General features: G+C 41.9%; 1 protein-coding gene across 1 annotated transcript; it reads right to left on the reverse strand.

Moving 5' to 3' along the window:
• Window positions 1-438: 438 nt before the first annotated feature.
• Window positions 439-14353, reverse strand: LOC131126043 (phospholipid scramblase 2-like). The gene is made up of 8 exons (XM_058068182.1): window positions 14205-14353; window positions 10479-10552; window positions 10003-10280; window positions 8073-8115; window positions 7778-7998; window positions 2432-2593; window positions 2190-2351; window positions 439-806 (listed from the first exon to the last, which is right to left on the reverse strand). The coding sequence occupies exons 2-8, from the start codon at window positions 10483-10485 to the stop codon at window positions 747-749; spliced, it is 933 nt and encodes a 310-aa protein (XP_057924165.1). The 5' UTR covers window positions 10486-10552; window positions 14205-14353; the 3' UTR covers window positions 439-746.
• Between the last annotated feature and the right edge of the window lie 13120 nt (window positions 14354-27473).

Here is a 27473-nt window from a genome sequence, read left to right on the forward strand (position 1 = left end):
AATATTGAAAGTCATGATATTAAGAGAAAAAATAACAAAATGAAAAAAACAGCAATAATAAGGAAAAAAATAATATCAAAAAGTCAAAATATGACAATAAATTATATTGTATTATATTATATACAATCATATTATAAAAGAAAAATGTACTAGACAAAAACTAAAATATTTGTTAACATTTTTTGAAAAAAAAAAACACTAATTTTACAAGACTAAAGACAAAATATTAAGACTATAAAGTCATAAAGTTAAGAGAGAAAAGAATGGCAGAAAATATTAAAATAAAAGGAAAAAGTTTTGAGATGAGAAACAACCAAAACAAAGAAAAAACTAACTAAATCAAAAAATTTTTGGACCAAAAATCGGTGAAGGCCGACTCATGCAGTGTATGCTGTGTATTCCATATACATAATAAACATAATAACAACAACACAGTAGTGCATTTTACCATCTGTATCTGGTGCTTTAATTGCTTTGAAACGTTAAAAAAACAGAGTATAAAAGTGTAGTAAAGTAGGTAGTTTGTAACGTAGTAGTTAGTTGTTTATGCGATGATCTGTATGCTACAATGTTAATAATATTTAATAATATACAATCATCAGGCACTAAGGTTGAAGGCCAGTATGTTTTATAGTGGTATTTGGCTTCAGTTGCTATGGCAACAGGTACACAAGACAAATATTACATATGCTGCATATACAATGCCATGACGGGTGGACGGATAGTTTGATGTTTTTCCTCTTCTTTTACGAAAAGACCGTGCTGCGCTGGTTGGCCTCGCCCACCTTCTCAAAGAACATGAAATCCTGCACACACAAAAAACACAAAAGTACTTTTTAGTTCCTGCCAAAACTATTTTTTTTCTTGTTTTTTCTTGCTTCATGTGAGATTTGGAACAAAAAGTCACTTCAGTGGAGGATGAAAGCGGCATAGAAAATGGATGGCTGGTGCTTAAGGCATCTCTGTCCAACAGAGGGAGGCTGACGTCTTTGCAGCACCAGGCACCAATGAATGCTTTGCTCAGATGCAATGTATTAAGGGAAAACATTACAATATATTTATTCATTCATTTTCTACCCCTTATCCTCACGAGGTTTGCAGGGGTGCTGGAGCCTATCCCAGCTTTCTTCGGGTGAGAGGCGGGGTACACCCTGGACTGGTCGCCAGCCAATCACAGGGCACATATAGACAACAATATATTTATTTTTTTATTTTAACTCTTGTTGGTACACGTTTGGGTGGCATGGCGGTCGAGTGGTTAGCGCGCAGACCTCACAGCTAGGAGACCAGGGTTCAATTCCACCCTCGGCCATCTCTGTGTGGAGTTTGCATGTTCTCCCCGTGCATGCGTGGGTTTTCTCCGGGTACTCCGGTTTCCTCCCACATTCCAAAAACATGCTAGGTTAATTGGCCACTCCAAATTGTCCATAGGTATGAATGTGAGTGTGAATGGTTGTTTGTCTATATGTGCCCTGTGATTGGCTGGCCACCAGTCCAGGGTGTACCCCGCCTCTCGCCCGAAGACAGCTGGGATAGGCTCCAGCACCCCCCGCGACCCTTGTGAGGAAAAGCAGTAGAAAATGAATGAATGAATGGTACACGTTTGCATGTTTTCTTAGTGTTGCATGTTTCTTTTGAGTGTTAATTTGCCGTGTGATGACTTTAGGGTTCTTTGAAAGGAGATTTGCTGCACCGCTGTATATGCCACAGTGTTCAAAGTTTAAGCAAAGGGTAACGGCTTATACACCGGATATTACGGTACTTTATTTGGGCAACAGGATAAGATACCGCTTTACCAGTTGAGTCTTTTGTACATTTTGGTTAAGGCTATGACTTTGGATTGAGTACAACCCTGGACTGTGTCGTTGGGGATTGGGTACAACCCTGGACTGTGTCGTTGGCTGCAGGGTCACACATTTTCTACACAACGCTGAATTTGCACCAATAGTGTTTCTCACCTCAACAACCCCAAAGTTTCATTTTGATCCAGAAAGACCTGAGCCTGGTGGAGGGGTCTGCATGCCCTTGGATGACCCTGGTGGGGTCACCCACCCATGAGACCATGTGTGGCTCAACGGACCCTTATTTTCTGTAAAGCACTATGACTTACCTTGTGTAGCGATGGTGCACTATAAATAAACACGCAGACCGTAGTTAAAAAAGGAAAGGGGGGGGGGGGGGGTACGTACAATAAGGAAACATGCGCCCAGGAGGACAGCTTTCATCTTGACGTCCATGTCCAGAGGAAACTGGATACCAAAGTTGTCGGTGTCGGTGAAGACCTCTTTCAAAAGTCCGCTCCACTGCTTGGTGATGCGACCCACAGGTTGGCCGCCATTTTTGCTCTTCAGCTAAAAAAAAACAAAACAACAACAACACACTTTTATGTTAACCATCTTGACAAGATAACGACTTTACCGCTGGAGCTCACCTCAAAGCTGACGTCCCCGCAGCAGTTACAGGCGAAGCAAGGACCCTCCAGCTTCAGCACCGTCTCCTTGTTGGCATCCTGGATGGAAAAGCGAGGGACGAAAGGGTGCCAGTCCTGTTTGACGTAGCCCACCGTGGTGCCCGGTGGGGCCTGGACCTCCAACTGTGGGGGAATTGATGGTTAGTCACATATACGCACACGGACGCTGAAGCCTATCACAGCTAACTTCAGTTTCAAAGCGGATCTTGGACTTGTTGCCAGTTAGGAGGCTGGAGCCTACTCCAGGTCACTTAAATTTGAAAGACTACTCATGCTTGAACCGGTTGGTCATTGGTCACATGCCACGTATAGTCACAAAAAATACATCCACCTCATTTTTGACACCATTTTAGCCCACAGAAAGCTGAAGCCAACCCCAGGTGACGTTGGTATGAAGGCGTGGACCCTGGAACAGTCGCCAGTTAGTCACATAAAAAAAAAACATCTGCGCTCATTTTCAATACTAATTTAGCGCATTAGGAAACTGGAGCCTACCCCAGCTCATTTCAGTTTGAATGAAATGTTGACTTCACACTGAGCTGGTTGCCGTATATAGACACAAAAGAAAACAGCACATTTTCTCTGCAGTTTTAGCACTTTAGAAAGCTGGAGCCTACTCCAGCAAACTTTGGTTTCAAGGCAGACTAGACCTTGGACTGCTTGGCAGTTGGCCACATGGCACAAAAAAACACCCTCGCGTTTTCTATACCATTTGGTGCTTTAGAGAGCTGGAGCCCACCCCAGTTCACTTTAGTTTCAAGGCGGACAAGACCTTGGACTGCTTGGCAGTTGGCCACACGGCACAAAAAAAACACACAAAAAAACACCCTCGCATTTTCTATACCATTTGGTGCTTTAGAGGGCTGGAGCCCACCCCAGATCACTGTGGTTTCAAGGCGGACAAAACCTTGGACTGCTTGGCAGTTGGTCACATGGCACAAAAAAAAACACAAAAAAAACACCCTCGCATTTTCAATACCAATTTAGTGCTTAAGAGTGCTGGAGCCCACCCCAGTTCACTTTGGTTTCAAGGCGGACAAGACCTTGGACTGCTTGGCAGTTAGCCACATGGCACAAAAAAACACCCTCGCGTTTTCTATACCATTTGGTGCTTTAGAGTGCTGGAGCCCACCCCAGTTCACTTTGGTTTCAAGGCGGACAAAACCTTGGACTGCTTGGCAGCTGGCCACATGGCACAAAAAAACACCCTCGCGTTTTCTATACCATTTGGTGCTTTAGAGTGCTGGAGCCCACCCCAGTTCACTTTGGTTTCAAGGCGGACAAGACCTTGGACTGCTTGGCAGTTGGCCACATGGCACAAAAAAACACACAAAAAAACACCCTCGCATTTTCTATACCAATTTGGTGCTTTAGAGAGCTGGAGCCCACCCCAGATCACTGTGGTTTCAAGGCGGACAAAACCTTGGACTGCTTGGCAGTTGGTCACATGGCACAAAAAAAAAACACACAAAAAAACACCCTCACATTTTCAATACCAATTTAGTGCTTAAGAGTGCTGGAGCCCACCCCAGTTCACTTTGGTTTCAAGGTGGACAAGACCTTGGACTGCTTGGCAGTTGGCCACACGGCACAAAAACACACAAAAAAGCACCCTCGCATTTTCTATACCAACTAAACGTTTTAGCACCTAAGAATGCTGGAGCCTACCCCAGTTATCTTTGGCTTCAAGTCGGGCTAGACCTTGGATTGTTCGGCAGTTGGCCACATTGCACATAAAGACGCACCAAACCATTTACATGTTTTATACTCCTTTAGGTAGGAGGTCGATTGGTGTAGGATCCAGCTTAGCTCCAGCGAGCTCTACAACAGCAATGAATGTGAATTGTTGTCTTTATGTGCCATGTGGTCGTCTTCACATCAGTTAACTAGGGTTGGCTCCAGCTCTCCTAAGCACCAACACAATCTAAAAACTAATGTAAGTGGTTACCAGCGAATACGCTCAAGCAAAGCCAGGTGGGATGGGCTCCAGCTTAACCCATCACCCACCCAGAACAGGATCAACTGTAGTAAATCCCACCTAAGAGACCAAAAGCCGCTACAACAGAAGTCCTAAGCCAGCTTCTGGGACGTTTAAAAGTCCTCCAGTATTTCCAGTGAAGACATGAGATGAGCTGAGACTGAATGGGCCACCAGTTTGTGTCTTGATATCTTCATATCATCAACACACAAATACGTAATTGACACAGCATGGTGGCCGCATCGCATGGGTATTCACATGCTACTGATTTCCATACGGGGAAAGCAAAACCCCAGGGGGCAGTGAACCTGTTGTTCCCATTGTGCAGCAGAAAACCGGGGGCTTTTATGACAGAAAACTTAGGATATGTCATTCCGCGACAGAACCTTGAGGCTCTCATTTTACAACAGAAAATTTGGGGTTGTCATTTGGGGGCAGTAAAACTGGGTAAGGATCGACCGATATATCGGCCGGACGATATATATAATCGTATCGGCCGATACACGCAAGGGTTTGCTGATATATTTTTCCGCCGCATGATTTACAGACAGGCACCCGCCGGGCAGCTTTGTGTTGCTGGAGGACCCTGCAACACATGCAGTCGCGGCACCCTGCCGCCACATCATAACAAGGGTATGTTTTCAACTTTTAATTACCCTCTAACACAGGGGTGCTCATTAAGTCGATCGCGATCTACCGGTCGATCGCTGGTCGATCGCGGCGTGACATTAAAAAAATATCATCCTAGCATCAATGCCGTCACTTGATTGATATACAGGGCAGCCATTCAGATGACAACTGAATGTTGCCCTTCGGGCGACCAATCAAATCAAACAACGTCTCTAAGTGCAGCAGAACTTACGATGTCAGCCTATCATCCAGCCCCGTTACTTGATTGACATACAGGACAACCAATCAGATGACAACTGAATTTTGACCTTTAGGTCACCGCTCATGCGTAAACAACGATGCAAAGTGCTAAGCTAGTCGGCGAATTGCGTCAGATTTTAAGCCCTCGCTAAAGTTTATGGTCACTAAAATGAGTGAAGGAGCTGGACCAAGTAAAAAGGCAAAAACTGGATCAAGTAAAAAGGCAAAAACATATCACTTCCATACGGATATGGAATATTATACGGATATTATGATACGGATATTATCCATGACTGATAAACATTTGGAAGTGTGCTTGAGGCTGGCTATCAGCAGCTACTGTCCGGACTATGCATCCCTGGCTGGTTCAATTCAGTGCAAGTCATCAAAGTAAACTCAGGTAATTACAAAAAATGTTAATAGTTAATTATGTGTGTTTTGCAATATTGGCTCATTTGGTTATGTAAGGTACATCAACATACATTGTACGTACAAATAATCCTCAATACATTTGAAAATAAATAGATGTTTTGCATTTTTGTAGTGGGTAGATCATTTTGACTCGGTCATTTTAAAAGTAGCTCGCATGCTGAAAAAGTGTGAGCACCCCTGATCTAACAGTTAGGCTTAGTTGAAATATTGCCACCTGCTTTGAAATAGGTAACACGAATACCAAGTAAAAGATTTAGCTTGCTTTTTACACCATACAGACCGCTAGGCATAACAGTTGAAGTCATGGTGTGACAACAAGAAATCCCAAAAACATCACATACCAACACAACAGACGAATAAAAGCACTCTCACTAGTTGATTGGCCAACGCCGTGCTGAGGTTAAATGCGTGTCATGTTATGTGTATGCGCTCTCGCCGAGCACAGAACACACACACACAGAAGGAATTGGAGCAGCTGTGTCTGCTTATGAGAGATGAGCGTGCACAACACCAACTTTAACGATGAGACAAATGTTTTATATATCGTACTAAATTGTGTCAGTGTGATGTGTTTGTGTGTGTGATGCGTGTGTGCATTGATGCGAGATGTTTTGCAGATGGTTGAATATTTGCTCCTTTTAAAATTGATAATGCTGTTTAAATGTGTGTTTAAGAACGCTACTGTGTTCAGTGTTTACATTTCAATAAATATTTGTTTCAACTTGAGACCTATAATATTTGTTATCATTGTCATTTTTTCATATAAATTGAGGGAGCAAAAGCAGTATCGGCTACAAATATCGGCCCAAGCAAAATCGGCCATCGGCTAAGAGTGATGGAAAAAAAATCGGTATCAGCATCAGCCGGAAAAAAAAACATATCGGTTGATCCCTAAACTTGGGGTTGTCATTTGGGGGCAGTAAATCGGGGGCTCTTATGACAGAAAACTCAAGATATGTCATTTGGCTACAGCAGGGGTGCTCACACTTTTTCAGCATGCGAGCTACTTTTAAAATGAGCGAGTCAAAATGATCTACCCACTACAAAAATGCAAAACATCTATTTATTTTCAAATGTATTGAGGATTATTTGTACGTACAATGTATGTTGATGTACCTTACATAACCAAATGAGCCAATATTGCAAAACACACATAATTAACTATTAACATTTTTTGTAATTACCTGAGTTTACTTTGATGACTTGCACTGAATTGAACCAGCCAGGGATGCATAGTCCGGACAGTAGCTGCTGATAGCCAGGTTAGCCAGGTTAGCCAGGCAAACGCACTTCGAAAAAGACATTGTGAAAAAAAAAGTCCACCTCCCATTCCGTATGGAAGTGATATGTTTTTGCCTTTTTACTTGGTCCAGCTCCTTCACTCATTTTAGTGACCATAAACTTTAGCGAGGGCTTAAAATCTGACGCAATTCGCCGACTAGCTTAGCACTTTGCATCGCTGTTTACGCATGAGCGGTGACCTAAAGGTCAAAATTCAGTTGTCATCTGACTGGTTGTCCTGTATGTCAATCAAGTAACGGGGCTGGATGATAGGCTGACATCGTAAGTTCTGCTGCACTTAGAGACGTTGTTTGATTTGATTGGTCGCCCGAAGGGCAACATTCAGTTGTCATCTGAATGGCTGCCCTGTATATCAATCAAGTGACGGCATTGATGCTAGGATGATATTTTTTTAATGTCACGCCGCGATCGACCAGCGATCGACCAGTACCACCTCCGCGATTGACCGGTAGATCGCGATCGACTTAATGAGCACCCCTGGGCTACAGAAACTTAAGGCTCTCATATTACAACAGAAAATTCAGGGTGAAGCGTACTGCACTGAAGGAGTCTTACAAAAAAGACGACAGAAAAACTGAGTCACGGATTCCTGAGTGACAGTGAAGGAATCTTGAAAGATGGCTACCCACGAACGTGATGTTGACATTATAAAACATAATCAGCATCCCTAGCCGTTGTTACAAGGCTAGAAGAAGGTGCGAGGCGAGACTCGTGGAATAGCACACCTCTTGCAGGCAGCAGGGACACCAGCAGGAAACACATCGAAAAGGTCGCACCAGGCGGATGACCTCTCGGTCGGAGTTGTCTTTGATCTTCATGTCGAAACTTCGTAGCGAACCGCAGCAGTTCCTGGTGCAGCAGTCGTTCTTCTCCTTGGCTTTATAGATCTTCTGGCCCAGGCTGTTCTTGATTTCGTACTGGTTGTTGGATTCGAAGCCAATGAACGCTGACCACGAGAAAAAAGAACATACATGAGGACAAAAGCATGTTACCATAAATAAATACAAAAACAGGACGTACCTTCCAGGAGTTCCACTTTCTGATGGATGAGAATCTGGTCGATCTAAAAACAACGAATAAAAGGACGTCACTTTGTGGTACTTGGATGTTACAGGATGTCAACACCTGGGGTGGCGTTTACCAGCAAGGGCTGTAATACCACAACTGGATGCCCGTAATACCGCGACTTGATGCACGTGATACTGTGACTTGATTCCGCGACTTGATACACGTAATACCGCGCCTCGATACCGCGACTTGATGCCTGTGATACCAAGACTTGATACCACGACTTAATGCCCGTAATACCGCGACTTGATGCCCGTGATACCATAACTTGATACCACAACTTGATGCCTGTGATACCGTGACTTGATAATACGACTTGATACACGTGATACCGTGACTTGATACCATGACTTGATGCCCGTGATACCGTGACCTGATGCCCGTGATACCAAGACTTGATACCACGACTTAATGCCCGTAATACCGCGACTTGATGCCCGTGATACCATAACTTGATACCACAACTTGATGCCTGTGATACCGTGACTTGATAATACGACTTGATACACGTGATACCGTGACTTGATACCACGACTTGATGCCCGTAATATCGCGACCTGATGCCCGTGATACCAAGACTTGATACCGCAACTTGATACACGTGATACTGCGACTTGATGCCTGTGATACCAAGACTTGATGCCTGTGATACCAAGACTTGATGCCTGTGATACCGCGACTTGATACCATGACTTGATGCCCATGAAACCAAGACTTGATGCCCGTGATACCGCAACTTGATGCCCGTGATACTGCGACTTGATGCCCGTGATACCGCGACTTGATGCCCGTGATACTGCGACTTGCTGCCTGTGATACCGCGACTTGCTGCCCGTGATACTGCGACGTAATACCATGATACTGTGACTTGATACCATGACTTGATGCTCGTGATACCGCTACTTGATGACCGTGACACTGCAACTTGCTGCCCGTGATACCGCAACTTAATACCATGATACCGTGACTTGATACCATGACTTGATGCCTGTGATACGACTCGATACCCGTGATACCGCGACTTGATGCCCGTGATACCGCGACTTGATGCCCGTGATACCGCGACTTGATGCCCGTGATACCGCGACTTGATGCCCGTGATACCGTGACTTGATACAGAGATTTGATGCCTGTGATATCACAACTTGATGCCCGTGATACCGCGACTATATTTATATTTCAACTTTATGCTACAAAACTTAGGACATTTTTCCTCATAATATTACCTTGACTTAATGTGAGGTTGGAGTTTCATATTTTGACTTTATTCTTGTGAAATTCCTGTTGATTTTCCTGTTTTTGCTGTTCTGGCTAAATGGTATTTTTTGAACGTGCCGTGGGCCGGTAGCGCTCCGTATGAAGTGATTACCATGCATGGTGGCACCTCGTAAAAGCTGCTGTCTTACTTCTTATCTTTAAGACCATGGAAAAATGTCTTGCTCAAAGGTCAAGACGCACTCTTATCTTAGAAGAGGCGGAACAGTGGAAAACCGTGAGAGTGAAATACTCCAACATATGCAGAGCTTCTTAGAAGGCTTCATCCTGTATGTGTTGCCGCATACTGTATTCAGGCAAGAGGCGGAGTACACCCTGGACTGGTGGCCAGCCAATCACAGGGCACATATAGACAAACAACCATTCACACTCACATTCATACCTATGGACAATTTGGAGTCACTAATTAACCTAGCATGTTTTTGGAATGTGGGAGGAAACCAGAACACCCGGAGAAAACCCACGCATGTACAGGGAGAACATGCAAACTCAGCAAACAGGAAAATATTTTGAACAGAAAAATAGAAAATATATTCATGTCATTTGCAGCACTTTTTAAATTCGTGAAAATAAATAAAAATAGGAAAAAATTATTGACACGCTGTACCTGCATGAGGTATTCAAGCCCTGGCGGGACCCCGACAGCAACAACACCAGTAGTGGCCACTGCTGCCTGGGAGGGGCCACCGCCGTACATTGGGGGCCCACCAGGGGCGGGTCCCGGCTGGAACATGACAGGAGGTGTTTGACCTTGGTTGTAATCCATGTTAAAACCTGGAGGCGGAGCTTGAGCGGGGTCGCCGTAGCCGCCCTGAAATGCGGGATAAGGGGCGACCGATTGGCCCCCGTGGTGGGGCACCGGGTAGGGGGCCTGGTTGGGGTAGCCTGGCAGAAAGAGTAAACATAGGCATTAGCCCAGCCGGGACACACAAGGACTCCTTTCTCATCCTGGACCCGAAGTAACGAGGTTAGCAAGCTTCACATGACCAGTGGAATCTACCGCGTAACGGCGGCAAGTGGGGACAGAAAATGACATTTTTAACACACAAAATGTTAACAAACATATTTAGTGTGGGCACTGACCAGACATGATGAGGGGGGGCTTGCTGGGACCGGGTGGCACTTCCTGTTTCAATCCAAAGACCCTGATGGAAAAACTAAAAGAAAAACACAAACACTCATGTTGACACTGTCAATAGAACACGAAAGAACAAAACAAGCTCATCCAGGTCTCACTATCGATTAACAGGGATGATTATTTAACTATTTCTTAGTCAATTAATCTGAAGCTTCTTGTTTCCATTAATCGAGTCAACGTTTAGGCCCCAGACCAAGGGTGTCCACAGTCCAGCCTGGGGTCCATTTGTAGCCCACGGCTTTTTTATTGGCTCAGAGCACATTCTAAAAATAGAATTATAAGAAAATTTGAAAAAAAACACAGCAAAAATTGACAAATCAGCACCAAAATATTAAAAGAAAATCTTGGTAGCATACAGTTAAAGATTACAGAAAGATAATATGTTATTTTATATGAAAAAAAAAAACAGTTGTCCATTCTGAAAAATTGACTTGGGGAAAAAGTGATAAAGTCTAAAAATATTATGCGATTAAAGTTATAATTACCATAAGAAAAATTACTAGAAGAAAGTTGAAATAGTTGGAAGATTAAAATAATAAAAAATTTAAAAATTAAATTAAATAAATATAACTACAAAAAGTCAATTTTGTAGCAGCAAAAAGTTGAAATAATAAAGTAAGATGATGAAAGTCATAATATTACAAGAAGAAAATTCACAAGTTGAAATATATATATATAATAATATATAACAAAATATTTAAAAAAATAAAATATGTATATTATATATTATTTTTATATAAAAATAAAATAATATAATATATATATATATATATACACTATATAATATATATTGCATCACTTCCAAAGTTTATTTCTCACAATGTGGCCGGCCCTCAATGGACCAAACCCATACGAGGGTGGGGGTATGCTGGAGCCTACCCCAGCTAACTAGTGAAAAGCGGGGTACACCTTGGATTGGTCACCACTTCCATGTGGGACAAAAGCGAGCTCCAAACTAACCACTTGCTTGTTTGTGGTCAAAAACCACATTTGGGGTCCGAAGAGGACAAGCTAAGGCGGATAATTCTAGCTAGCTGACAGCTAGGCAAGAACACGGATTGGTTTGATGAGGGCATGTCAGGCTGTCTAACAGACTGGGGTTGTTTCTAGCCACAGTAGAGGACAAAGTGCATCCATTGTTGGCTCAATGCGGGTGTTGGCCACCCTACGTGACACAGCACACAGCCCTGATCAAACTCTTAAGACCAGTGTAAAAATAGGTAGAATGGATCTGGGAACATTGGTCCAAGTGGTGAAGATGGCTTCACCAAGGGTCCACTGTCTGGAACTGATGGCCATTTTCATAAACTTCCCTTGTTATCCATCCCCAAATGTTCTCTATAGGATGTCAATCAAGGGAGGATGCAGGAAGGTCCAAAAGAGTGATGTTATTCTCCCAGAGAAGTCCTTGGTCAAGCCAGCATTGTGGACTACAGCGTTGTCCTGTTGAAGAACCCAGTTCTTACCACACAGACCAGGGTCCTCGCTCATGTCACTGATTGCCGTTTGATGACCTTGTACCGCCTGAAGATCCGGTGTTCCATTGAATGAAAAAGATTGGCCCCCCTCCACGGTCTCAGGGTGATCTCCTTGTCGTGCCAGTAACGTTGGAAGCCATCTGCACCGTCAAGGTTGCAATTTTTTCTCATCAGAGAATAAAACTTGTTTCCACCTTCCAATATCCCATGTTTGATGCTCCCTGCCAAAGTCTAACCGGGCAGTTTTGTGGCATTGAAGGAGACCAGGACTTTGGATTCCTTTTCCCACAGATGGCGTCTGAAAGTAATTGTGCTGCAGTCGGCACCAGTAAGGGTCTTCATGTGGGTCCAGGACCGCCCTGTGTCTTGACGGACAGCCCATCGGATCCTCCGGCTCAACACAGGTGTCATTTTTTGGGGGTCTACCGCTTGACTCTTTAGTTCCGTAATGCTGAGGCTCTTCGCTAAAAATGTAGAATGACCGTCTTACTGCGTCCAACCTCAGCATCAATGGCATGCTAGCAAAAGCCTGGCTTATGGAGCTCCACCATCAGAAGAAGAGAAAGCTTCTTAGCTTTAGACATCAGGAGGGCATGACTGTGTCAATGCCTGACAGAAAATAAGAATTTGAAGCAGATTTTCGCTTTTATAGCCTGTGGTCTTAGCTTGATATGTTACAAAGGGATGTGGTATTTTGTTTTTAAAGCAAATAAGCAACGTGGTTAGTTTGGAGCTCGTTTTTGACCCACGGGGAAGTGGCTATCACGTCCTTCGGATATGCAGATCATTTTTCAAGTGTCTGTTGTTGTCATGGAGGTAACGTCCTACAGCAGGGGTCTCAAACACGCGGCCCGCAGGACACTAGTTTGAGGCCCCCGCCTTGATATGAAAGTTTAATATTAGTGCGGCCCGCGCAAGTTTGATATGGATGCTGTATGGTATCATGTACCCAGAAAAAATTATTACGTTTGATTAATGTTCATGTTAAAGGTTAAATAACTGTTAATAGTTATCCTCCCTATCCGTGTGGAAGTGGTAGGTTTTTGGCTATTTAAGTTTAAAGGAAATAACTTGAAGGCTACCGTTTAGATCGCTAGCTCTCTAGTTTGCGAGTTAGCATGTGTCTCAAGACCCTGCAGTTGCGCAATATGTTGTAAATAAAAAGAGTATAAATGTGACTATAGTCGTGTTTTGTCATGTCTACAGGGCTCTAATAATGCTTTGTTCATTTTAATCTGAAAAAAATAATTTGTCTACCCACCAACTATATGTGGTTTCTTAAGTTTTTATTATTTGCCGTTTTATTATTATTATTATATTTATTTATTACTGATTGATTGATTTTCTTTATTTTTGATTTGTTTATTTATTTTTCATCTTATTTTGTGCAGAAAAATAAAAATTAAGATATTTGAGAACAGTGGAATGTTTTATCAGAGCTTTTATTGTACAAAATCGGAACCAAAAAGTTTGAAAAAGTTTGTATATTTTTCTGTTTTTTTAATAAATGCGTTTTTTTTTTTTTTTTGGAAAACCTGATGCGGCCCAGCCTTGCCCAGACCCTAGCTCCAGTGGCCCCCAGGTAAATTGAGTTTGAGACCCCTGTCCTACAGTGTATATGAAAAAGAATGTGTATTTCAGAGTGACAGAAAATGGCCGCTTTCAGGGACCACAAAATGGGTCAACTTCCATGCTTTTCTTGATAATAACTTCAGTTCATAGGTCAATAGCTACAGCACTGTACTGCCTAAAAATGAAATTTAGTTGTCATCATCATATCTATCTGTATAAAGGTACATTTAATTGCGCCAGGCCAACAATGATGAAGGTGCAGCTAAATAAATAGCTAACCAAATGTTTCAATAAATGAATCTAATCTTATGTTTAGTTTTGGCAACAGCGTGGGTGATTAGCAAAGTGGGCGTGGTTTGAATCAAGCTAGGCCGGGTGTGGTTCTTCTATTTCTCTCTTCTTTGGAAATTCTACTCTTTAACCTCCTTTAGCAACAAAATGAGCAACATTTACGGTCGAGACCATCTCCGTGTGTTCTCGGGTGTACGGGTGATGAACTTCTAAAGCTCACTCACAGAGCGAATGCGTCAAGTTGGTCCCTTCCTGTTGTCTTCCAAGGAGTTGACGATAAATGGCGGGTTTTTCTCGGCTGGACATACAAACACCAAGCCCACGACTTACCCTTTAGTCAGTTTATCCACTCACGGCTCCTAAAATATGAATTAGATCCACAAAAGAACGTCCCTTTTCTCTGTGTTGACACTCCAGAACCTGTTTAACCAGTGACGCTTTTTCGCTGGCAATCCTCCTCCTTCAAGCTTTCATATATGCCCCGCCCAACTGTTTCTTTTTTTTTTTTTTTTTTGCGGAGGGGTGGTGTCACATGACCTTAAAACGAGTCTTTCTTAAACTATATATTAATACATATATTCCGCTTAAGACGACTGGATATGTTTGAGTAACATATGGCAAGGCTTTGGTTTGTGGATTTTTTTTCCAGAGACGTCGTGACGTAAAGGAGCGTTTTTGCTGTTTTACCAAATATGACCACCAGAGAGAGACATTACCCACAAGCCACGTATAATTACTCAGGAAATTCTCATGTCAAATTTCATTTATTCATTCATTCATTTTCTACCGCTTATCCTCACGAGGGTCGCGGGGGGTGCTGGAGCCTATCCCAGCTCTCTTTCTGGCGAGAGGCGTGGTACACCCTGGACTGGTGGCCAGCCAATCACAGAGCACATATAGACAAACAACCATTCACACTCACATTCATACCTATGGACAATTTGGAGTCGCCAATTAACCTAGCATGTTTTTGGAATGTGGGAGGAAACCGGAGTACCCACGCATGCATGGGGGAGAACATGCAAACTCCACACAGAGATGGCCGAGGGTGGAATTGAACCCTGGTCCTCCTAGCTGTGAGGTCTGTGCGCTAACCACTCGACCGCCGTGGGGTCAAATTTGTCAAATTTAACCGATTTAAAAGTTGTATCCATGGAAATGTTAGTTAATATGATCAGAGTGGCATAAGGTTGTTTGTATACACTTTTGTGTGTTGTATACTTTTGTACAACCGTGCAACCCACAATTTCACCTATATTAAATATATAATATATCAGGAATACTACCAAGAAACAGCAAAAATGAAAAGAATCAGCAGTAATTTTTTAAAATAAAGCCAAAATATTAAAGGAAAAACGGTTGAAACCAATGAGAAACACTCCTGATTTATGGGATTAATGTCATAATATTATTTTTTCAAGTCAAACAAACAAGAAAACAACAAAGTTGTCATTTTTGGAAATTTTGGTTGTGGAAAAAGTTATAATATGATGAGCATAAAGTCAAAATATTATGGGAATAAAGTCATAATGCCCTTGTCCAGATGGGGGTTCAGATCAGGGGATGTCATATATCGTCGATCTACTGTTGTCTCGTGCTGCCTGCTTGTTAAGCCCTTTGAGGCTCTTTTGTGATTAAGGGCTATATAAATAACTTGACTTGACTTGACTTGACTCATAATGCGACAAAGTTAAAACAATTATTTAAGAAGAAAGCTGAAAATATTCATTCATTCATTCATTCATTCATTTTCTACCGCTTATCCTCACTAGGGTCGCTGGGTGCTAGAGCCTATCCCAGCTGAAAATATTAATTATAATAAATAAAGTAATAGTGACAATAAATATTTACAAGAAAAATGCTGAAATTAGGAGACCAGGGTTCAATTCCACCCTCGGGCATCTCTGTGTGGAGTTTGCATGTTCTCCCCGTGCATGCGTGGGTTTTCTCCGGGTACTCCGGTTTCCTCCCACATTCCAAAAACATGCTAGGTTAATTGGCCACTCCAAATTGTCCATAGGTATGAATGTGAGTGTGAATGGTTGTTTGTCTATGTGTGCCCTGTGATTGGCTGGCGACCAGTCTAGGGTGTACCCCGCCTTACGCCCGAAGACAGCTGGGATAGGCTCCAGCACCCCCCGCGACCCTCGTGAGGAAAAGCGGTAGAAAATGAATGAACGAATGATGAAATTGTTGGAAGAACCGTTACAAGAATGAAGCATGGACTGTTTTCTGGCCTGTCGTCGGGGAGAAGGCTCTGCAGCATCCGCTGTAGAACAACCAGGTTTAGAGACAGCTACTTCCCCCTGGCCATCAGACTGCTGAATGCCAAATAAGCCCCTCTATCTGCCTCTATCTATCTATCTATCTATCTATCTATCTATCTATCTATCTATCTATCTATCTATCTATCTATCTATCTATCTATCTATCTATCTATCTATCTATCTATCTATCTATCTATCTATCTATCTATCTATCTATCTATCTATCTATCTATCTATCTATCTATCTATCTATCTATCTATCTATCTATCTATCTATCTATCTATGTCAAAATATTGAGAGGAACAAGTATTGATAAAAAACTTGATAACATTATGAGAACAGATTTCATTTTAGAAGCTTTTGGGTGTTAAAATTTGTGTGTTTGTGTAAATGTCGACCTCTGAAAATGCTAGAAATCTTAGTATAATTGTTAGAATGCTAACACCTAGCATGATAGCACCAATTGTGTGCTTAACTTTACATTCATGATAATCCCAAAAATTGCTAGTATGCTCATGTTAGCATGCTAGCAATGCTAACATGCTCAAGTTAGCATGCCAACATCTAGCATATTAGTACTTAGTGCTTATTTATATGTGTCTACCTATGAAAATGAGTAAATTGTTTGTAAGTGTTTACCTATGGAAAATGTTAAAAATGCTACTATGCTAACACTAGCATGTTAGCAACATTAACATGGTAACATTACCATTCCAACACCAAGCATAGTCGTGCTAAGTGTTTATATATGTATCTTCCTATGAAAATGAGTAAAAATGCTACTATGCTAATGTTTGCATGGTAGCAATGCTTAACATGCTAATGTTTACAAATTAAAAAAAAAACACAAAAAAAGCGTAATTTAAGTAATATAACACTTTGTTTGTCACCAATAACACAAACCAGCAGGTTGTTTCTTTCTTTAAAGATAAAAAAACATATCAACATATTTCCATTGGTTGGTTTAAAATATATATATATATAATTGGCCCCACATTCTTTCATTTTATTCAGTATGTGGGCGTCAGTGAATACAATTTGGACACCCGTGTTGTCACCAAAAACATCAACAATGGTCAGATGAGGCCCTTAAATGAGCGTCCAGACAGTAATCAGCAGATGAGATGACATCATGACTGTCGGCTGTTCCCTTTTTTGCTTTATTTACAATTATCTGCCTGATCTGGCTGGTCTAGGTCTACGTTTTCAGAGATAATTACCACAGGGCGGGAAGAAGGAAAAAGGACAACGTGCCTGAGTAAGGCTACGTGCTGGGTGGTGGTCATGGTTGGCACCAACACATGCACACACACACACACACACGTATGCATGTAAATTTGCAGGCACAGATTCAAATGTTGTTGTCTAGGACAGGGGTCTCCAACCGCCGGGCCGGGGACCGGTACCGTTCCATGGTGCATTTGCTACCAGGCTGCACAGAAATAATCAATAACTTATTAACGACACACTGTCTCCCATCATACCTAGATGGGACCATCTCAACGAGGTGATGTTCCTATTTGGAGGTTCTGGTTCTGTACTCGAGGGTTTGGGGGTTTGGGTGTTGGGTGTTTGGCGGGGATGTGTGGCGCAGCTCCTTCTGCCTGCTGGTGTCTTGGGTTGGCGCTGTAGTGTCTTCCTCGTTGCCGTGTTTGTGGTTGGGTGAGAGCTGGTCCATTGGTGCCCGGTGGGGTTTCCCTCTGGGGGGCTAGCTTCTCTGTCCCTGTTTGTCAAATTGGGCTTGCTTAGTGTGTTCCTCTCTACGCTGGGCCCTGTCCTCTCTGGGATGCTCTGGTGTGGCCCCAAGGACTGCTGTGGCCTTGTGTGTTGCTTGGATGCGGGGCTTGCCATTTTGGGGGCCGGTCAGGGCTTCTCTTGGTGTGTGTGACTGGTCCGTGGCATTAGGGGTGCTGACAAGCAGGGGCTCCAGTTTTGGTGTAGCCATTTTGGGGGGGGTTGGCGGGCAAGGCTGAGTGCCGTGGCGGGCCAGGTATGGGCTGTGAACTGGGTGTTGCCTGTGGCCCATGGTTTACCCAAGTCCGTACCTCGGGGGCTGGTTCCCTGTCCCCTTACCTGTCCTGGCCAGTTGCTGCATCCCCTTCTACTATCCTGGCGAGTGGGTCCTGCCTTGTGGGGTTTCCGTCTCTTTGCCGCTTTGTCGCATTGGGCTTGCTTGCTTTGTGAGCGCGGCCCCGTTCCTCTCTCTGCAGTCCCTGTCCTCTTAGGGTTGCCGTGGTGTGGCCCCTTGGGCTGCTGTGGTGTTTGTGTTTCTAAGGGTGGGGCCATCAGGTCTGCCTCAGGGTGTGTGACTGGTCCATTGCATGTGGTGCTTGGGTGGAGGCGCTGCCGGTGGCCAGTGAGGCCTCTGGTTTTAGGGGGATTTGATGGTGCCATTTTGGGTGGTTGGGCAGGCCAGGATGGGTGTCCTTACGGGCTGGGTGGGGCCTGCAAACTGGTTGTTGCCTGCAGCTCATGGTTTGCCCAAATCTGTACCTCGGGGGCTGGATCCCTTTTCCCCTACCTGTCCTGGCCAGTTGCTGTGGCCTCTGAGATGGGCTCTGACCTGGGGTCCCTGGGGGTGATTAGGGTTGTGGCAGGTGGCTCATCGCACTGCGTCAGCATATAGGACTGTGGGACCTGGCTTACAATGGGGGTGCCTCATGGCTGTTCCACTTCTCCTGGCGTGCCTCCAACTTAGTTGTGTCTCAATTTTAACTGCAAAGTAAACACTTACGGTTTGGGGAAGCTGGGTAGGTGAAACATGACAGAAGCTTTTTGACCTTAGTTGTAATCCATGTTGAAACCTGGAGGTGAGGCTTGAGCGGAGTCTCTGTAGCTGCCATGAAATTCTAGTTAAGAGGCCAAAGTTCGCCCCCCCTGTGGTGGAGCATTGGGTTGGGGCCCTGGTTGGGTTAGCCTAGCTTTAAGGGCAAAACCATGCCTGGACACACAAGAGCTCCTTTATCATCTTGAAGCCAACAACATAATGAGATTAGCGTGTTTGGCATGCCAGTCATCACAGATTACATCACTTGTTGTGGAATCTAATTAAAAGGAATCTAGCAAGAATTAGGAGAGTTGAACATATTTTAAAACATGATGACACACACAAACGTAGAACAGCCCATCATAGATGTCCTGTTTAACAACACAGTAGACACAATCCAATCACATCACGGGCATGGGTTGGGGTGCGGCCAGTGCTGCAACTGTGGACCAGTCTTCCATGAAGGTGGGGATGTGGCTTTCCCGCCGGGGTCAACCGGCGTCGGTTGGCAGGGGTGAAGTTTGGATTCTCTGGAGTAACCAGAGAACAGGTAAAACTCCACAGATGTGCTCAAACAGAGATTCCAGCTCGCACTCTCCTGACTTTGAGGCCAGCATGCTAACCACAAGTCAGATGTGAGCACCTCATTATAGGTTGTACGGTAACAAGTGCTGATTCGCTTGGTTGGGGTGGCAGGAGCACTGGAAAATTTCTCCTTCATTTTATTTTAAATATTTTTTATTATTTTATATTAACGACAATGATTATTACAATAACTAAATCTAATAATTTAAATAGACATATTTATTATAATGTTTTGTATTATTCCTTGATTTTATTGCCAGGCCATGGACAATCTAGAATTTTAGATTTTTAGTGGCAGATTACTATCACTGTAGAGAAATGATCTGCTTCGTCTTTCAGTGGAGCAGGACAGTGAGAGTCATCTGACAGATAGGCGTTTTCAGTGGCAGATTGCTATCACAATAGAGGAATGATATTCTTTGTCTTTCAGGGGAGCAGGGCAGTGAGAGTCATCTGACAGAGGAGCGGTTTCAGTGGCGATTACTATCACTGTAGAGCAGGGGTCGGGAACCTTTTTGGCTAAGAGAGCCATGAAGGCCAGATATTTTAAAATGTGTATCTGTGAGAGCCATATACATTTTGAATGCAATAAAATGTGTGCATTTTTATGTAAGACCAACAGTTTTAGATATAATGGGCTCTAATTATGTAGACCAGGCACACTACCCCACGCCAATGGGGTGTGGCCAGCATACTTTCGTGAGCAGCGCAATGTCTAATAATAAATCAAATACTTGCTGCCATTAATGCAACTTCTGCTGCTGCATAGTTTTGAACCGTATTCAGTACACGTATTTCATTCTTTTGGCCATCTTCACCAGAAGGCTTGGTTCTGCAGCTTTAGCTATTTGACTAAAGGAGGGAAGTTTACATTTACATGTTTTTTTGACATCTCAATGACCGAGGTAGACTACAGCATTACCCAGTAATAATCAAGTTTTGGTGTTTGACCTGGAAAATATCATCAGGAAAGATAGATATGGTTGGCCGTATTGCAGTAGAAAATAGATGGATGAATTAAAATGCATAAGAAAGTTGTTGATTTTGAATATTATTTTTAACAGTCATTTCTGTGATGGTTTACTTTAAAATGTTAGCAAAAATGCATTTTTATTGTGGTAAGAAATGCTTGAGAGCCAGATGCAGTCATCAAAAGAGCCCTACCTGGCTCCCGAGCCATAGGTTCCCTACCTCTGCTGTAGAGGAATGATTTGCTTCGTCTTTCAGTGGAGCAGGACAGTGAGAGTCATCTGACAGAGGAGCCGTTTCAGTGGCAGATTACTATCACTGTAGAGTAATGATCTGCTTCGTCTTTCAGTGGAGCAGGACAGTGAGAGTCATCTGACAGATGAGCGTTTTCAGTGGCAGATTACTATCACTGTAGAGGAATGATATGCTTTGTCTTTCAGGGGAGCAGGGCAGTGAGAGTCATCTGACAGAGGAGCGGTTTCAGTGGCGATTACTATCACTGTAGAGGAATGATTTGCTTCGTCTTTCAGGGGAGCAGGGCAGTGAGAGTCATCTGACAGAGGAGTGGTTTCAGTGGAAGATTACTATCACTGTGGAGGAATGATCTGCTTCGTCTTTCAGGGGAGCAGGACAGTGAGAGTCATCTGACAGAGGAGCCGTTTCAGTGGCAGATTACTGTCACTGTAGAGGAATAATCTGCTTCGTCTTTCAGGGGAGCAGGACAGTGAGAGTCATCTGACAGATAAGCGTTTTCAGTGGCAGATTACTATCACCGTAGAGGAATGATATGCTTTGTCTTTCAGGGGAGCAGGGCAGTGAGAGTCATCTGACAGAGGAGCGGTTTCAGTGGCGATTACTATCACTGTGGAGGAATGATCTGCTTCGTCTTTCAGGGGAGCAGGACAGTGAGAGTCATCTGACAGAGGAGCCGTTTCAGTGGCAGATTACTATCACTGTAGAGGAATAATTTGCTTTGTTTTTCAGGGGAGCAGGACAGTGGGTCAACTTTATTGTCAAATATGCTATACATGCTCGACATACAGCATAGGTGAAATTTGCACCCCCGGTGCAACAAGTAATAAATGAAATTAAAATAACTCAACTAAATAAAGACTACTTCAATAATACAATTAACAATGTAAACAGTATAAATAGACATAAGGTATGGAACAGTGTGCAGCCCTGAGATAAGTGTGTGCATGGGCAGAGTCAGAGGCCCAGAGTCAATGGTGGGGGCCAACGGGGGGAAGTGGTGGCAAAGCAGGGAGGAACTTAAGCATCCTGACTGCGTGGTGGAAGAAACTGACCTTGAGTCTGCTGGTTTTGGCCCGGAGACTCTGTAGTCTCCTCCCCAATGGCAGCAGGCTGAAAAAACTGTGGGATGGGTGGGTGGGGTCACCTGCAATCCTTGTGGTTTTGCGGGTGAGGCGGGTGTGCAGGCCATGGGCGCCACTAGGTTCTGAGGACAGGGGGGCTTAGCCCCCTGGAGATGCACAGGATATGAATGAATGTAGTGGACATTCCAAAAAATCCAAAAAACAAATAACAAACAAGAACCGGGATATAACTTTCCCACTTTTGGACAGATTTAGTAAAGATACTCAATTGCTTTAGGCCACCATTGAATTTACACAAGTACACACAATCTACACTGCAAGCTCTGCAACCATTCTGTCCAGTGGACAGTGATCAATTATATAATAATCATTATTATATTATTAATTAGCGTATTATTATTACTAGCATCATTATTCTTCTTCTGATTATTACTACTACTACTAGTAGTACTAGTAGGCTAGTATTAGCCTGCTTATTGGCTTGCTTATTAGCCTACTTTTGCCCTATTATGTACAATTTGTCAAAAAATATCAAATTATTTAGGGGGGGCTTAAGAGCATTTTAGGGGGTGCTGAATACCCCCTAAAATAGGCCTAATGACACCACGGGTGCAGGAACTTCTGTCATCTGACAGAAGAGCAGTGGCATATTACTATCACTGTTCTGCTCCACTGAAAGACAAGGTAGATCATTCCATCAGCGATTGATTCTCAAAATGTTAACACCAACATGTTTTTATAGTATAATCATGATAGTTTTACATGCATAAAACAATTCTGAATGCAGTAGTAGTTAGATTTTGGGGGTCAAAATCAACTTTGAGTCTCAAAATGTCTCAAAAATGTGTTGCATATCATGCATTATCTTCATTTTAAAAAACAGATATAATTTTGCACTTTTTTTTTCGCAGATATTGTCCCATTTTAGGTCAAACACAGAGATTTTTTTTTTGTAAACAAAAAAAATCAATAAAAAATATCAAATTATTTAGCAGCCTATCATGCACTATCTTGAATTTGAACAAAAATAACACATTATGTCTACCTTGAATTTAAACAAAAAAACTATTTATCCATTAAAATGAATCTCATATAGGAAAAAATACATGCCTGTAACTGCGAAATTATATTTTTAGGTAAATTTTTCAAAGCAAGGCACCCTAGAATACTACAGTAGCTACCATTATTGCTGCCCTACGTCAATAAAGGACGAGCACTACTGAGCTAATGATTGTTTTAAGTTGTGGGTGTGCGTGTTTTTGTTTGATGCAAGTGATAGGAAGGCTAGGCGTAGACGTAAACAGCCACCCACAATGATGCTGGGCTACAAATACCCAGCAGTCCACGCACATCAACACTAGCAGTCAGCGGTTCACGGAGACAAGGCAAGTTTGCTGTGATGTCTTTGCATGGCTGGCTGGTTTCACATCGTTAGGAACCAACTGGCTAATCTTTTATTTGATGTGATCATCAGATGCCTCACTCCAAATGTGTGCTACCGTTGCTGGGTGTCTACTTTTTGACCGTGCTGCTGGAAGGGATGGAGACAGTGGCTCTTACACGCACCACTGTGGAGGCCATAAAGGTAAACTTGATCTCCTTTGATAAACACACACAGTACGGTAAGTACATAAACACGTAAAAAAACAGCCTCGTCAAGAAAGAACAATTATTCATTATTGAAGGGAATATATTTAATGTAATAATAATGTATTTATATTTAATGTAGTAATAATAATAATAATTATGCTAAATGAATACAATGAATGAATTAAATGAATACAATATGTAAAATAAATTATTACATATTATTACATAACAAAAAATGAAAAAACATTAAAAACATATTTTGAAATATGTTTTAAAAACGTCAATATAAATTAGACTTAATCCAAAAAAACATAAAAAATTATCCCAGCTTGTCAAAAAAGAATGGTTATTTATGAATGAAGAGAAAAACAAAGAAATTATATAAATTAAATAATTTAAGTCACATAATTAAATAAATAAAATCAAAATATCTATAAACAAATTATTTAAAAAACATCAGTGTAATTTTTTTTGTTTTTTATTTTGGCTTTAGTCAATGAAAAATGAAAATCTACATAATTGCAGTTACATAATTAAACTAGATAATGTCAGCAGATATTGCATGTGAATTCTGAAAAGCTGACGCAAAACTGAAACGTTATGTAAATAACTTTCAAAATAACCTGAAAAGCTCCGAATGGATTTGGATGATTTTCAGGAATTGTCAAAAATTGGATTATTCATTCATTCATTTTCTACCGCTTTTCCTCACGAGGGTCGCGGGGGTGCTGGAGCCTATCCCAGCTGTCTTCGGGCGTAAGGCGGGGTACACCCTAGACTGGTCGCCAGCCAATCACAGGGCACATATAGACAAACAACCATTCACACTCACACCTATGGACAATTTGGAGTGGCCAATTAACCTAGCATGTTTTTGGAATGTGGGAGGAAACCGGAGTACCCGGAGAAAACCCACGCATGCACGGGGAGAACATGCAAACTCCACACAGAGATGCCCGAGGGTGGGATTGAACCCTGGTCTCCTAGCTGTGAGGTCTGCGCGCTAACCCCTAAACCACCGTGCCGCCAAAATTGGATTAAAATAATAATAATAATGAAAGATAAAAACAAAAAAAAATTGGATATGGAAGAACTGATTACATCTCTGTGTGGAGTTCATGTTGTGCATGTTCTCCCCGTGCATGCGTGGGTCAGAGAATGGTCGGAGCACGTTATGAGGACATGGAGACTTCTCTGTACGTTGCGCTATCATGCTAAGTGGTAGCATGCTAGCAATTTCACTAATCATTCACAATTCTAGCTTGCTAATGGTTTTTACTATTTTCACAGGTAGACACTTACTATTATGATAGGTGTTAGCATGCTAACGTTAGCATGTTAACATTGCTAGCATGCTAATATTAACATAGCAAGCTGTTTTCATGGGTAGACACATACAAATACTACTATGCTAGATGTTAGTATGTAACATTAGCATGGTAACTACCAATAGAATTTCTAAAGCATTTTCATCGATAGACACTAGTATGCCAACATGAGCATACATGCATTTTGTGCGATTTTCTTAAGCGGACATGTAGTGCATGCTAATGTTAGCATGTTAGCACAAAAACAATTATGCTAACATTTATAGCATGTTCAGACGTATACACATATACAAACACTTTGCACTTTGCATTTTAGCATGCTAATTTTGACATGTTAGATTGCTAGCATGCTAACATGAGCATTCTATCATTGAAGCAGACACAGAATCATGCTAGGGTTTAAATGCTAATGTTAGCATGCTAACGATTATACTAACATTTTTAGCATTTTCAGAGGTAGGCACTTATGTAAACACTTTGCACTATTATGCTTAGTGTTTTCATTCTGGTGAAAGTCATTCAACTCTTCCATGGTATGTTTTCATTCTCAAGGAATGTAAATACATCAATAAAATAAATGTACGGCTACTATTTATGGTGTCAATCACATTAAGAAGAGATATATGGCACTTGGCAGAGGTCTGCATTAGAGGTGTACGTTATTGTGACTGAATAAAGCCTATTTTGCCCATTTTTGTGTGCCATGTTGGTAAAATGCTTTGGTATTTTTGTTTATTTTGGGGAAAAACTCCAGTGAAATCCAGCATCCTTAAAAAGGCTGAGGATAATAACATTTTTGTTTTATCAGGAAGTCAGCTGGATAGAAGAAGAAGAGCGGTTGGAAGGATTGGACATGAAAAACTCCTATCCAGCCACATTTCCCAACCCTGTGGAACGCCAACACCACAACAGTCGCTACCAACATCAGACCAACCAAAAGAGGTGAAGGACTAAAAATACTCTTGCTTGTACGAAGGACGGAGGCGAAATAAAGGAAAAAGTAATCTTTTCCAGAATAAAGTGTTCATTTTATGCACAAAACAGTTGCATGAGGTTTAAATAATAAATGTATAACATTATTCTATCTCATAATTTCAATTCATCGCATCATATTGACTATTTATTCCTTTTCAATCTTGTCATTTGGATTTTTATGACCTATTTATAACTTTCTCATCTCATACTGTAATTAGGACTTTCCATGTAATTATTTCAATTTATTGCGTTATTTTGAATTTTTTTTCTCAAAATTATGGGCATGCCTGCAACGCTTTGCAGCTGTCATCTTAATATTCACCCGTTTAGTTATTATAATCACTTTTTAATTTGTATTCATTATTTCAACTTTTCATCTGATAATTCTGACACCTTATCATTTTGACTTTTTTATTACTTTTAATCTACTTATTATGATAATTAATTTTGTATTTTGTTTATGACTTACCATTGGGATATTTTTGTGTTCTCTGCTGAAACAGGCGGAAGCTAGCTCCTTTGGATTCCATCGGCAGCTCCCTCATGTCCACTTTTAGAAAAGGAAAGGTTGGTAAAAACTTGACACATTATCATAACTTCAAAATAAAGCTGAATTTGTCATTGCGTGACTATTTGGGTTACAGGATTAAGCTGATGTCGTCGGCTGCGTCAGTGGTTCCCAAACAGGTGGCACGCGGCCCACATCGGTTCTCCCAAAGCTTTTCCTTTGGCCCTCCAAACATCAGCCAAATCATGGAAACAACCCTCATGCAGTACCTCCTCAGCTCTGCAGGGGGCAACAATGAAGACCCAATAGAAAATACACCTGGATCTATAAAAATCAATATTTTAAGAAATAAACACTCTATATACTATATACTACTCCATAAATATATACTAAACAAATATATACACTTTTGTTTTTTCTTCCATCTAAACTGATATATTCTAACCACACAAAAGGCATATCAATCACAAATGACACTAATCCATCAAGACATTACAACAACGAAGTTGGAATAAAGTACGAAGTAGTTACAAGAAAAAAAGATATGTACACTGGCGACCTCTTGCGGCCAAAGAAAAATACCAACAACGATGTCCTACGGATCGCCATTATGCACACTGGCACCCTCTGGTGGTCAAAAGCAAACTTGACAAAACACTGTTATGTCCAAACTCCTCCATTACGTCTAATATATCGTGGTACTTTAGTTTTTTCTTTGTTTTATCTTCGCCGAAAAACGTCTAGCGAAGACACTTCGTGAGTCCAACTGTGTTCTTAATGTATTTTTTTTAATTATAAAACATCCTTCATTCTTAGCATCTTTAGCTTAGCTAAAATGGCAAACTGAACCGGAAATTAGAGCGTTGATCTCTGACGTCATCAGATGGAGACAGATTCATCGCCAGGAGAAATTCACATTCCAGTGAGTGTTTTCAACATGTGTAATTACAGTATATTGATAATATATGTCAAATTGTAGCATTTATGCATTATTTGATTTGGACCCATCTGATGGAATATGTCATTTAAAACAAGTTGGTCATAAAAGTCTTTTGATTTTATTAGTCCATGAATAAACAAGATTCATTCATTCATTCATTCTCTATCGCTTATCCTCACAAGGGTGCTGGAGCCTATCCCAGCTGTCTTCGGGCGAGAAACGGGGTTCACCCTGGACTGGTGGCCATCCAATCACAGGGCACATATAGACAAACAACCGTTCTCACTCACATTCATACCTATGGACAATTTGGAGTCGCCAATTAACCTAGC

Source organism: Doryrhamphus excisus, chromosome 3, assembly GCF_030265055.1.
Source record: "Doryrhamphus excisus isolate RoL2022-K1 chromosome 3, RoL_Dexc_1.0, whole genome shotgun sequence".
NCBI lineage: Eukaryota > Metazoa > Chordata > Actinopteri > Syngnathiformes > Syngnathidae > Doryrhamphus > Doryrhamphus excisus.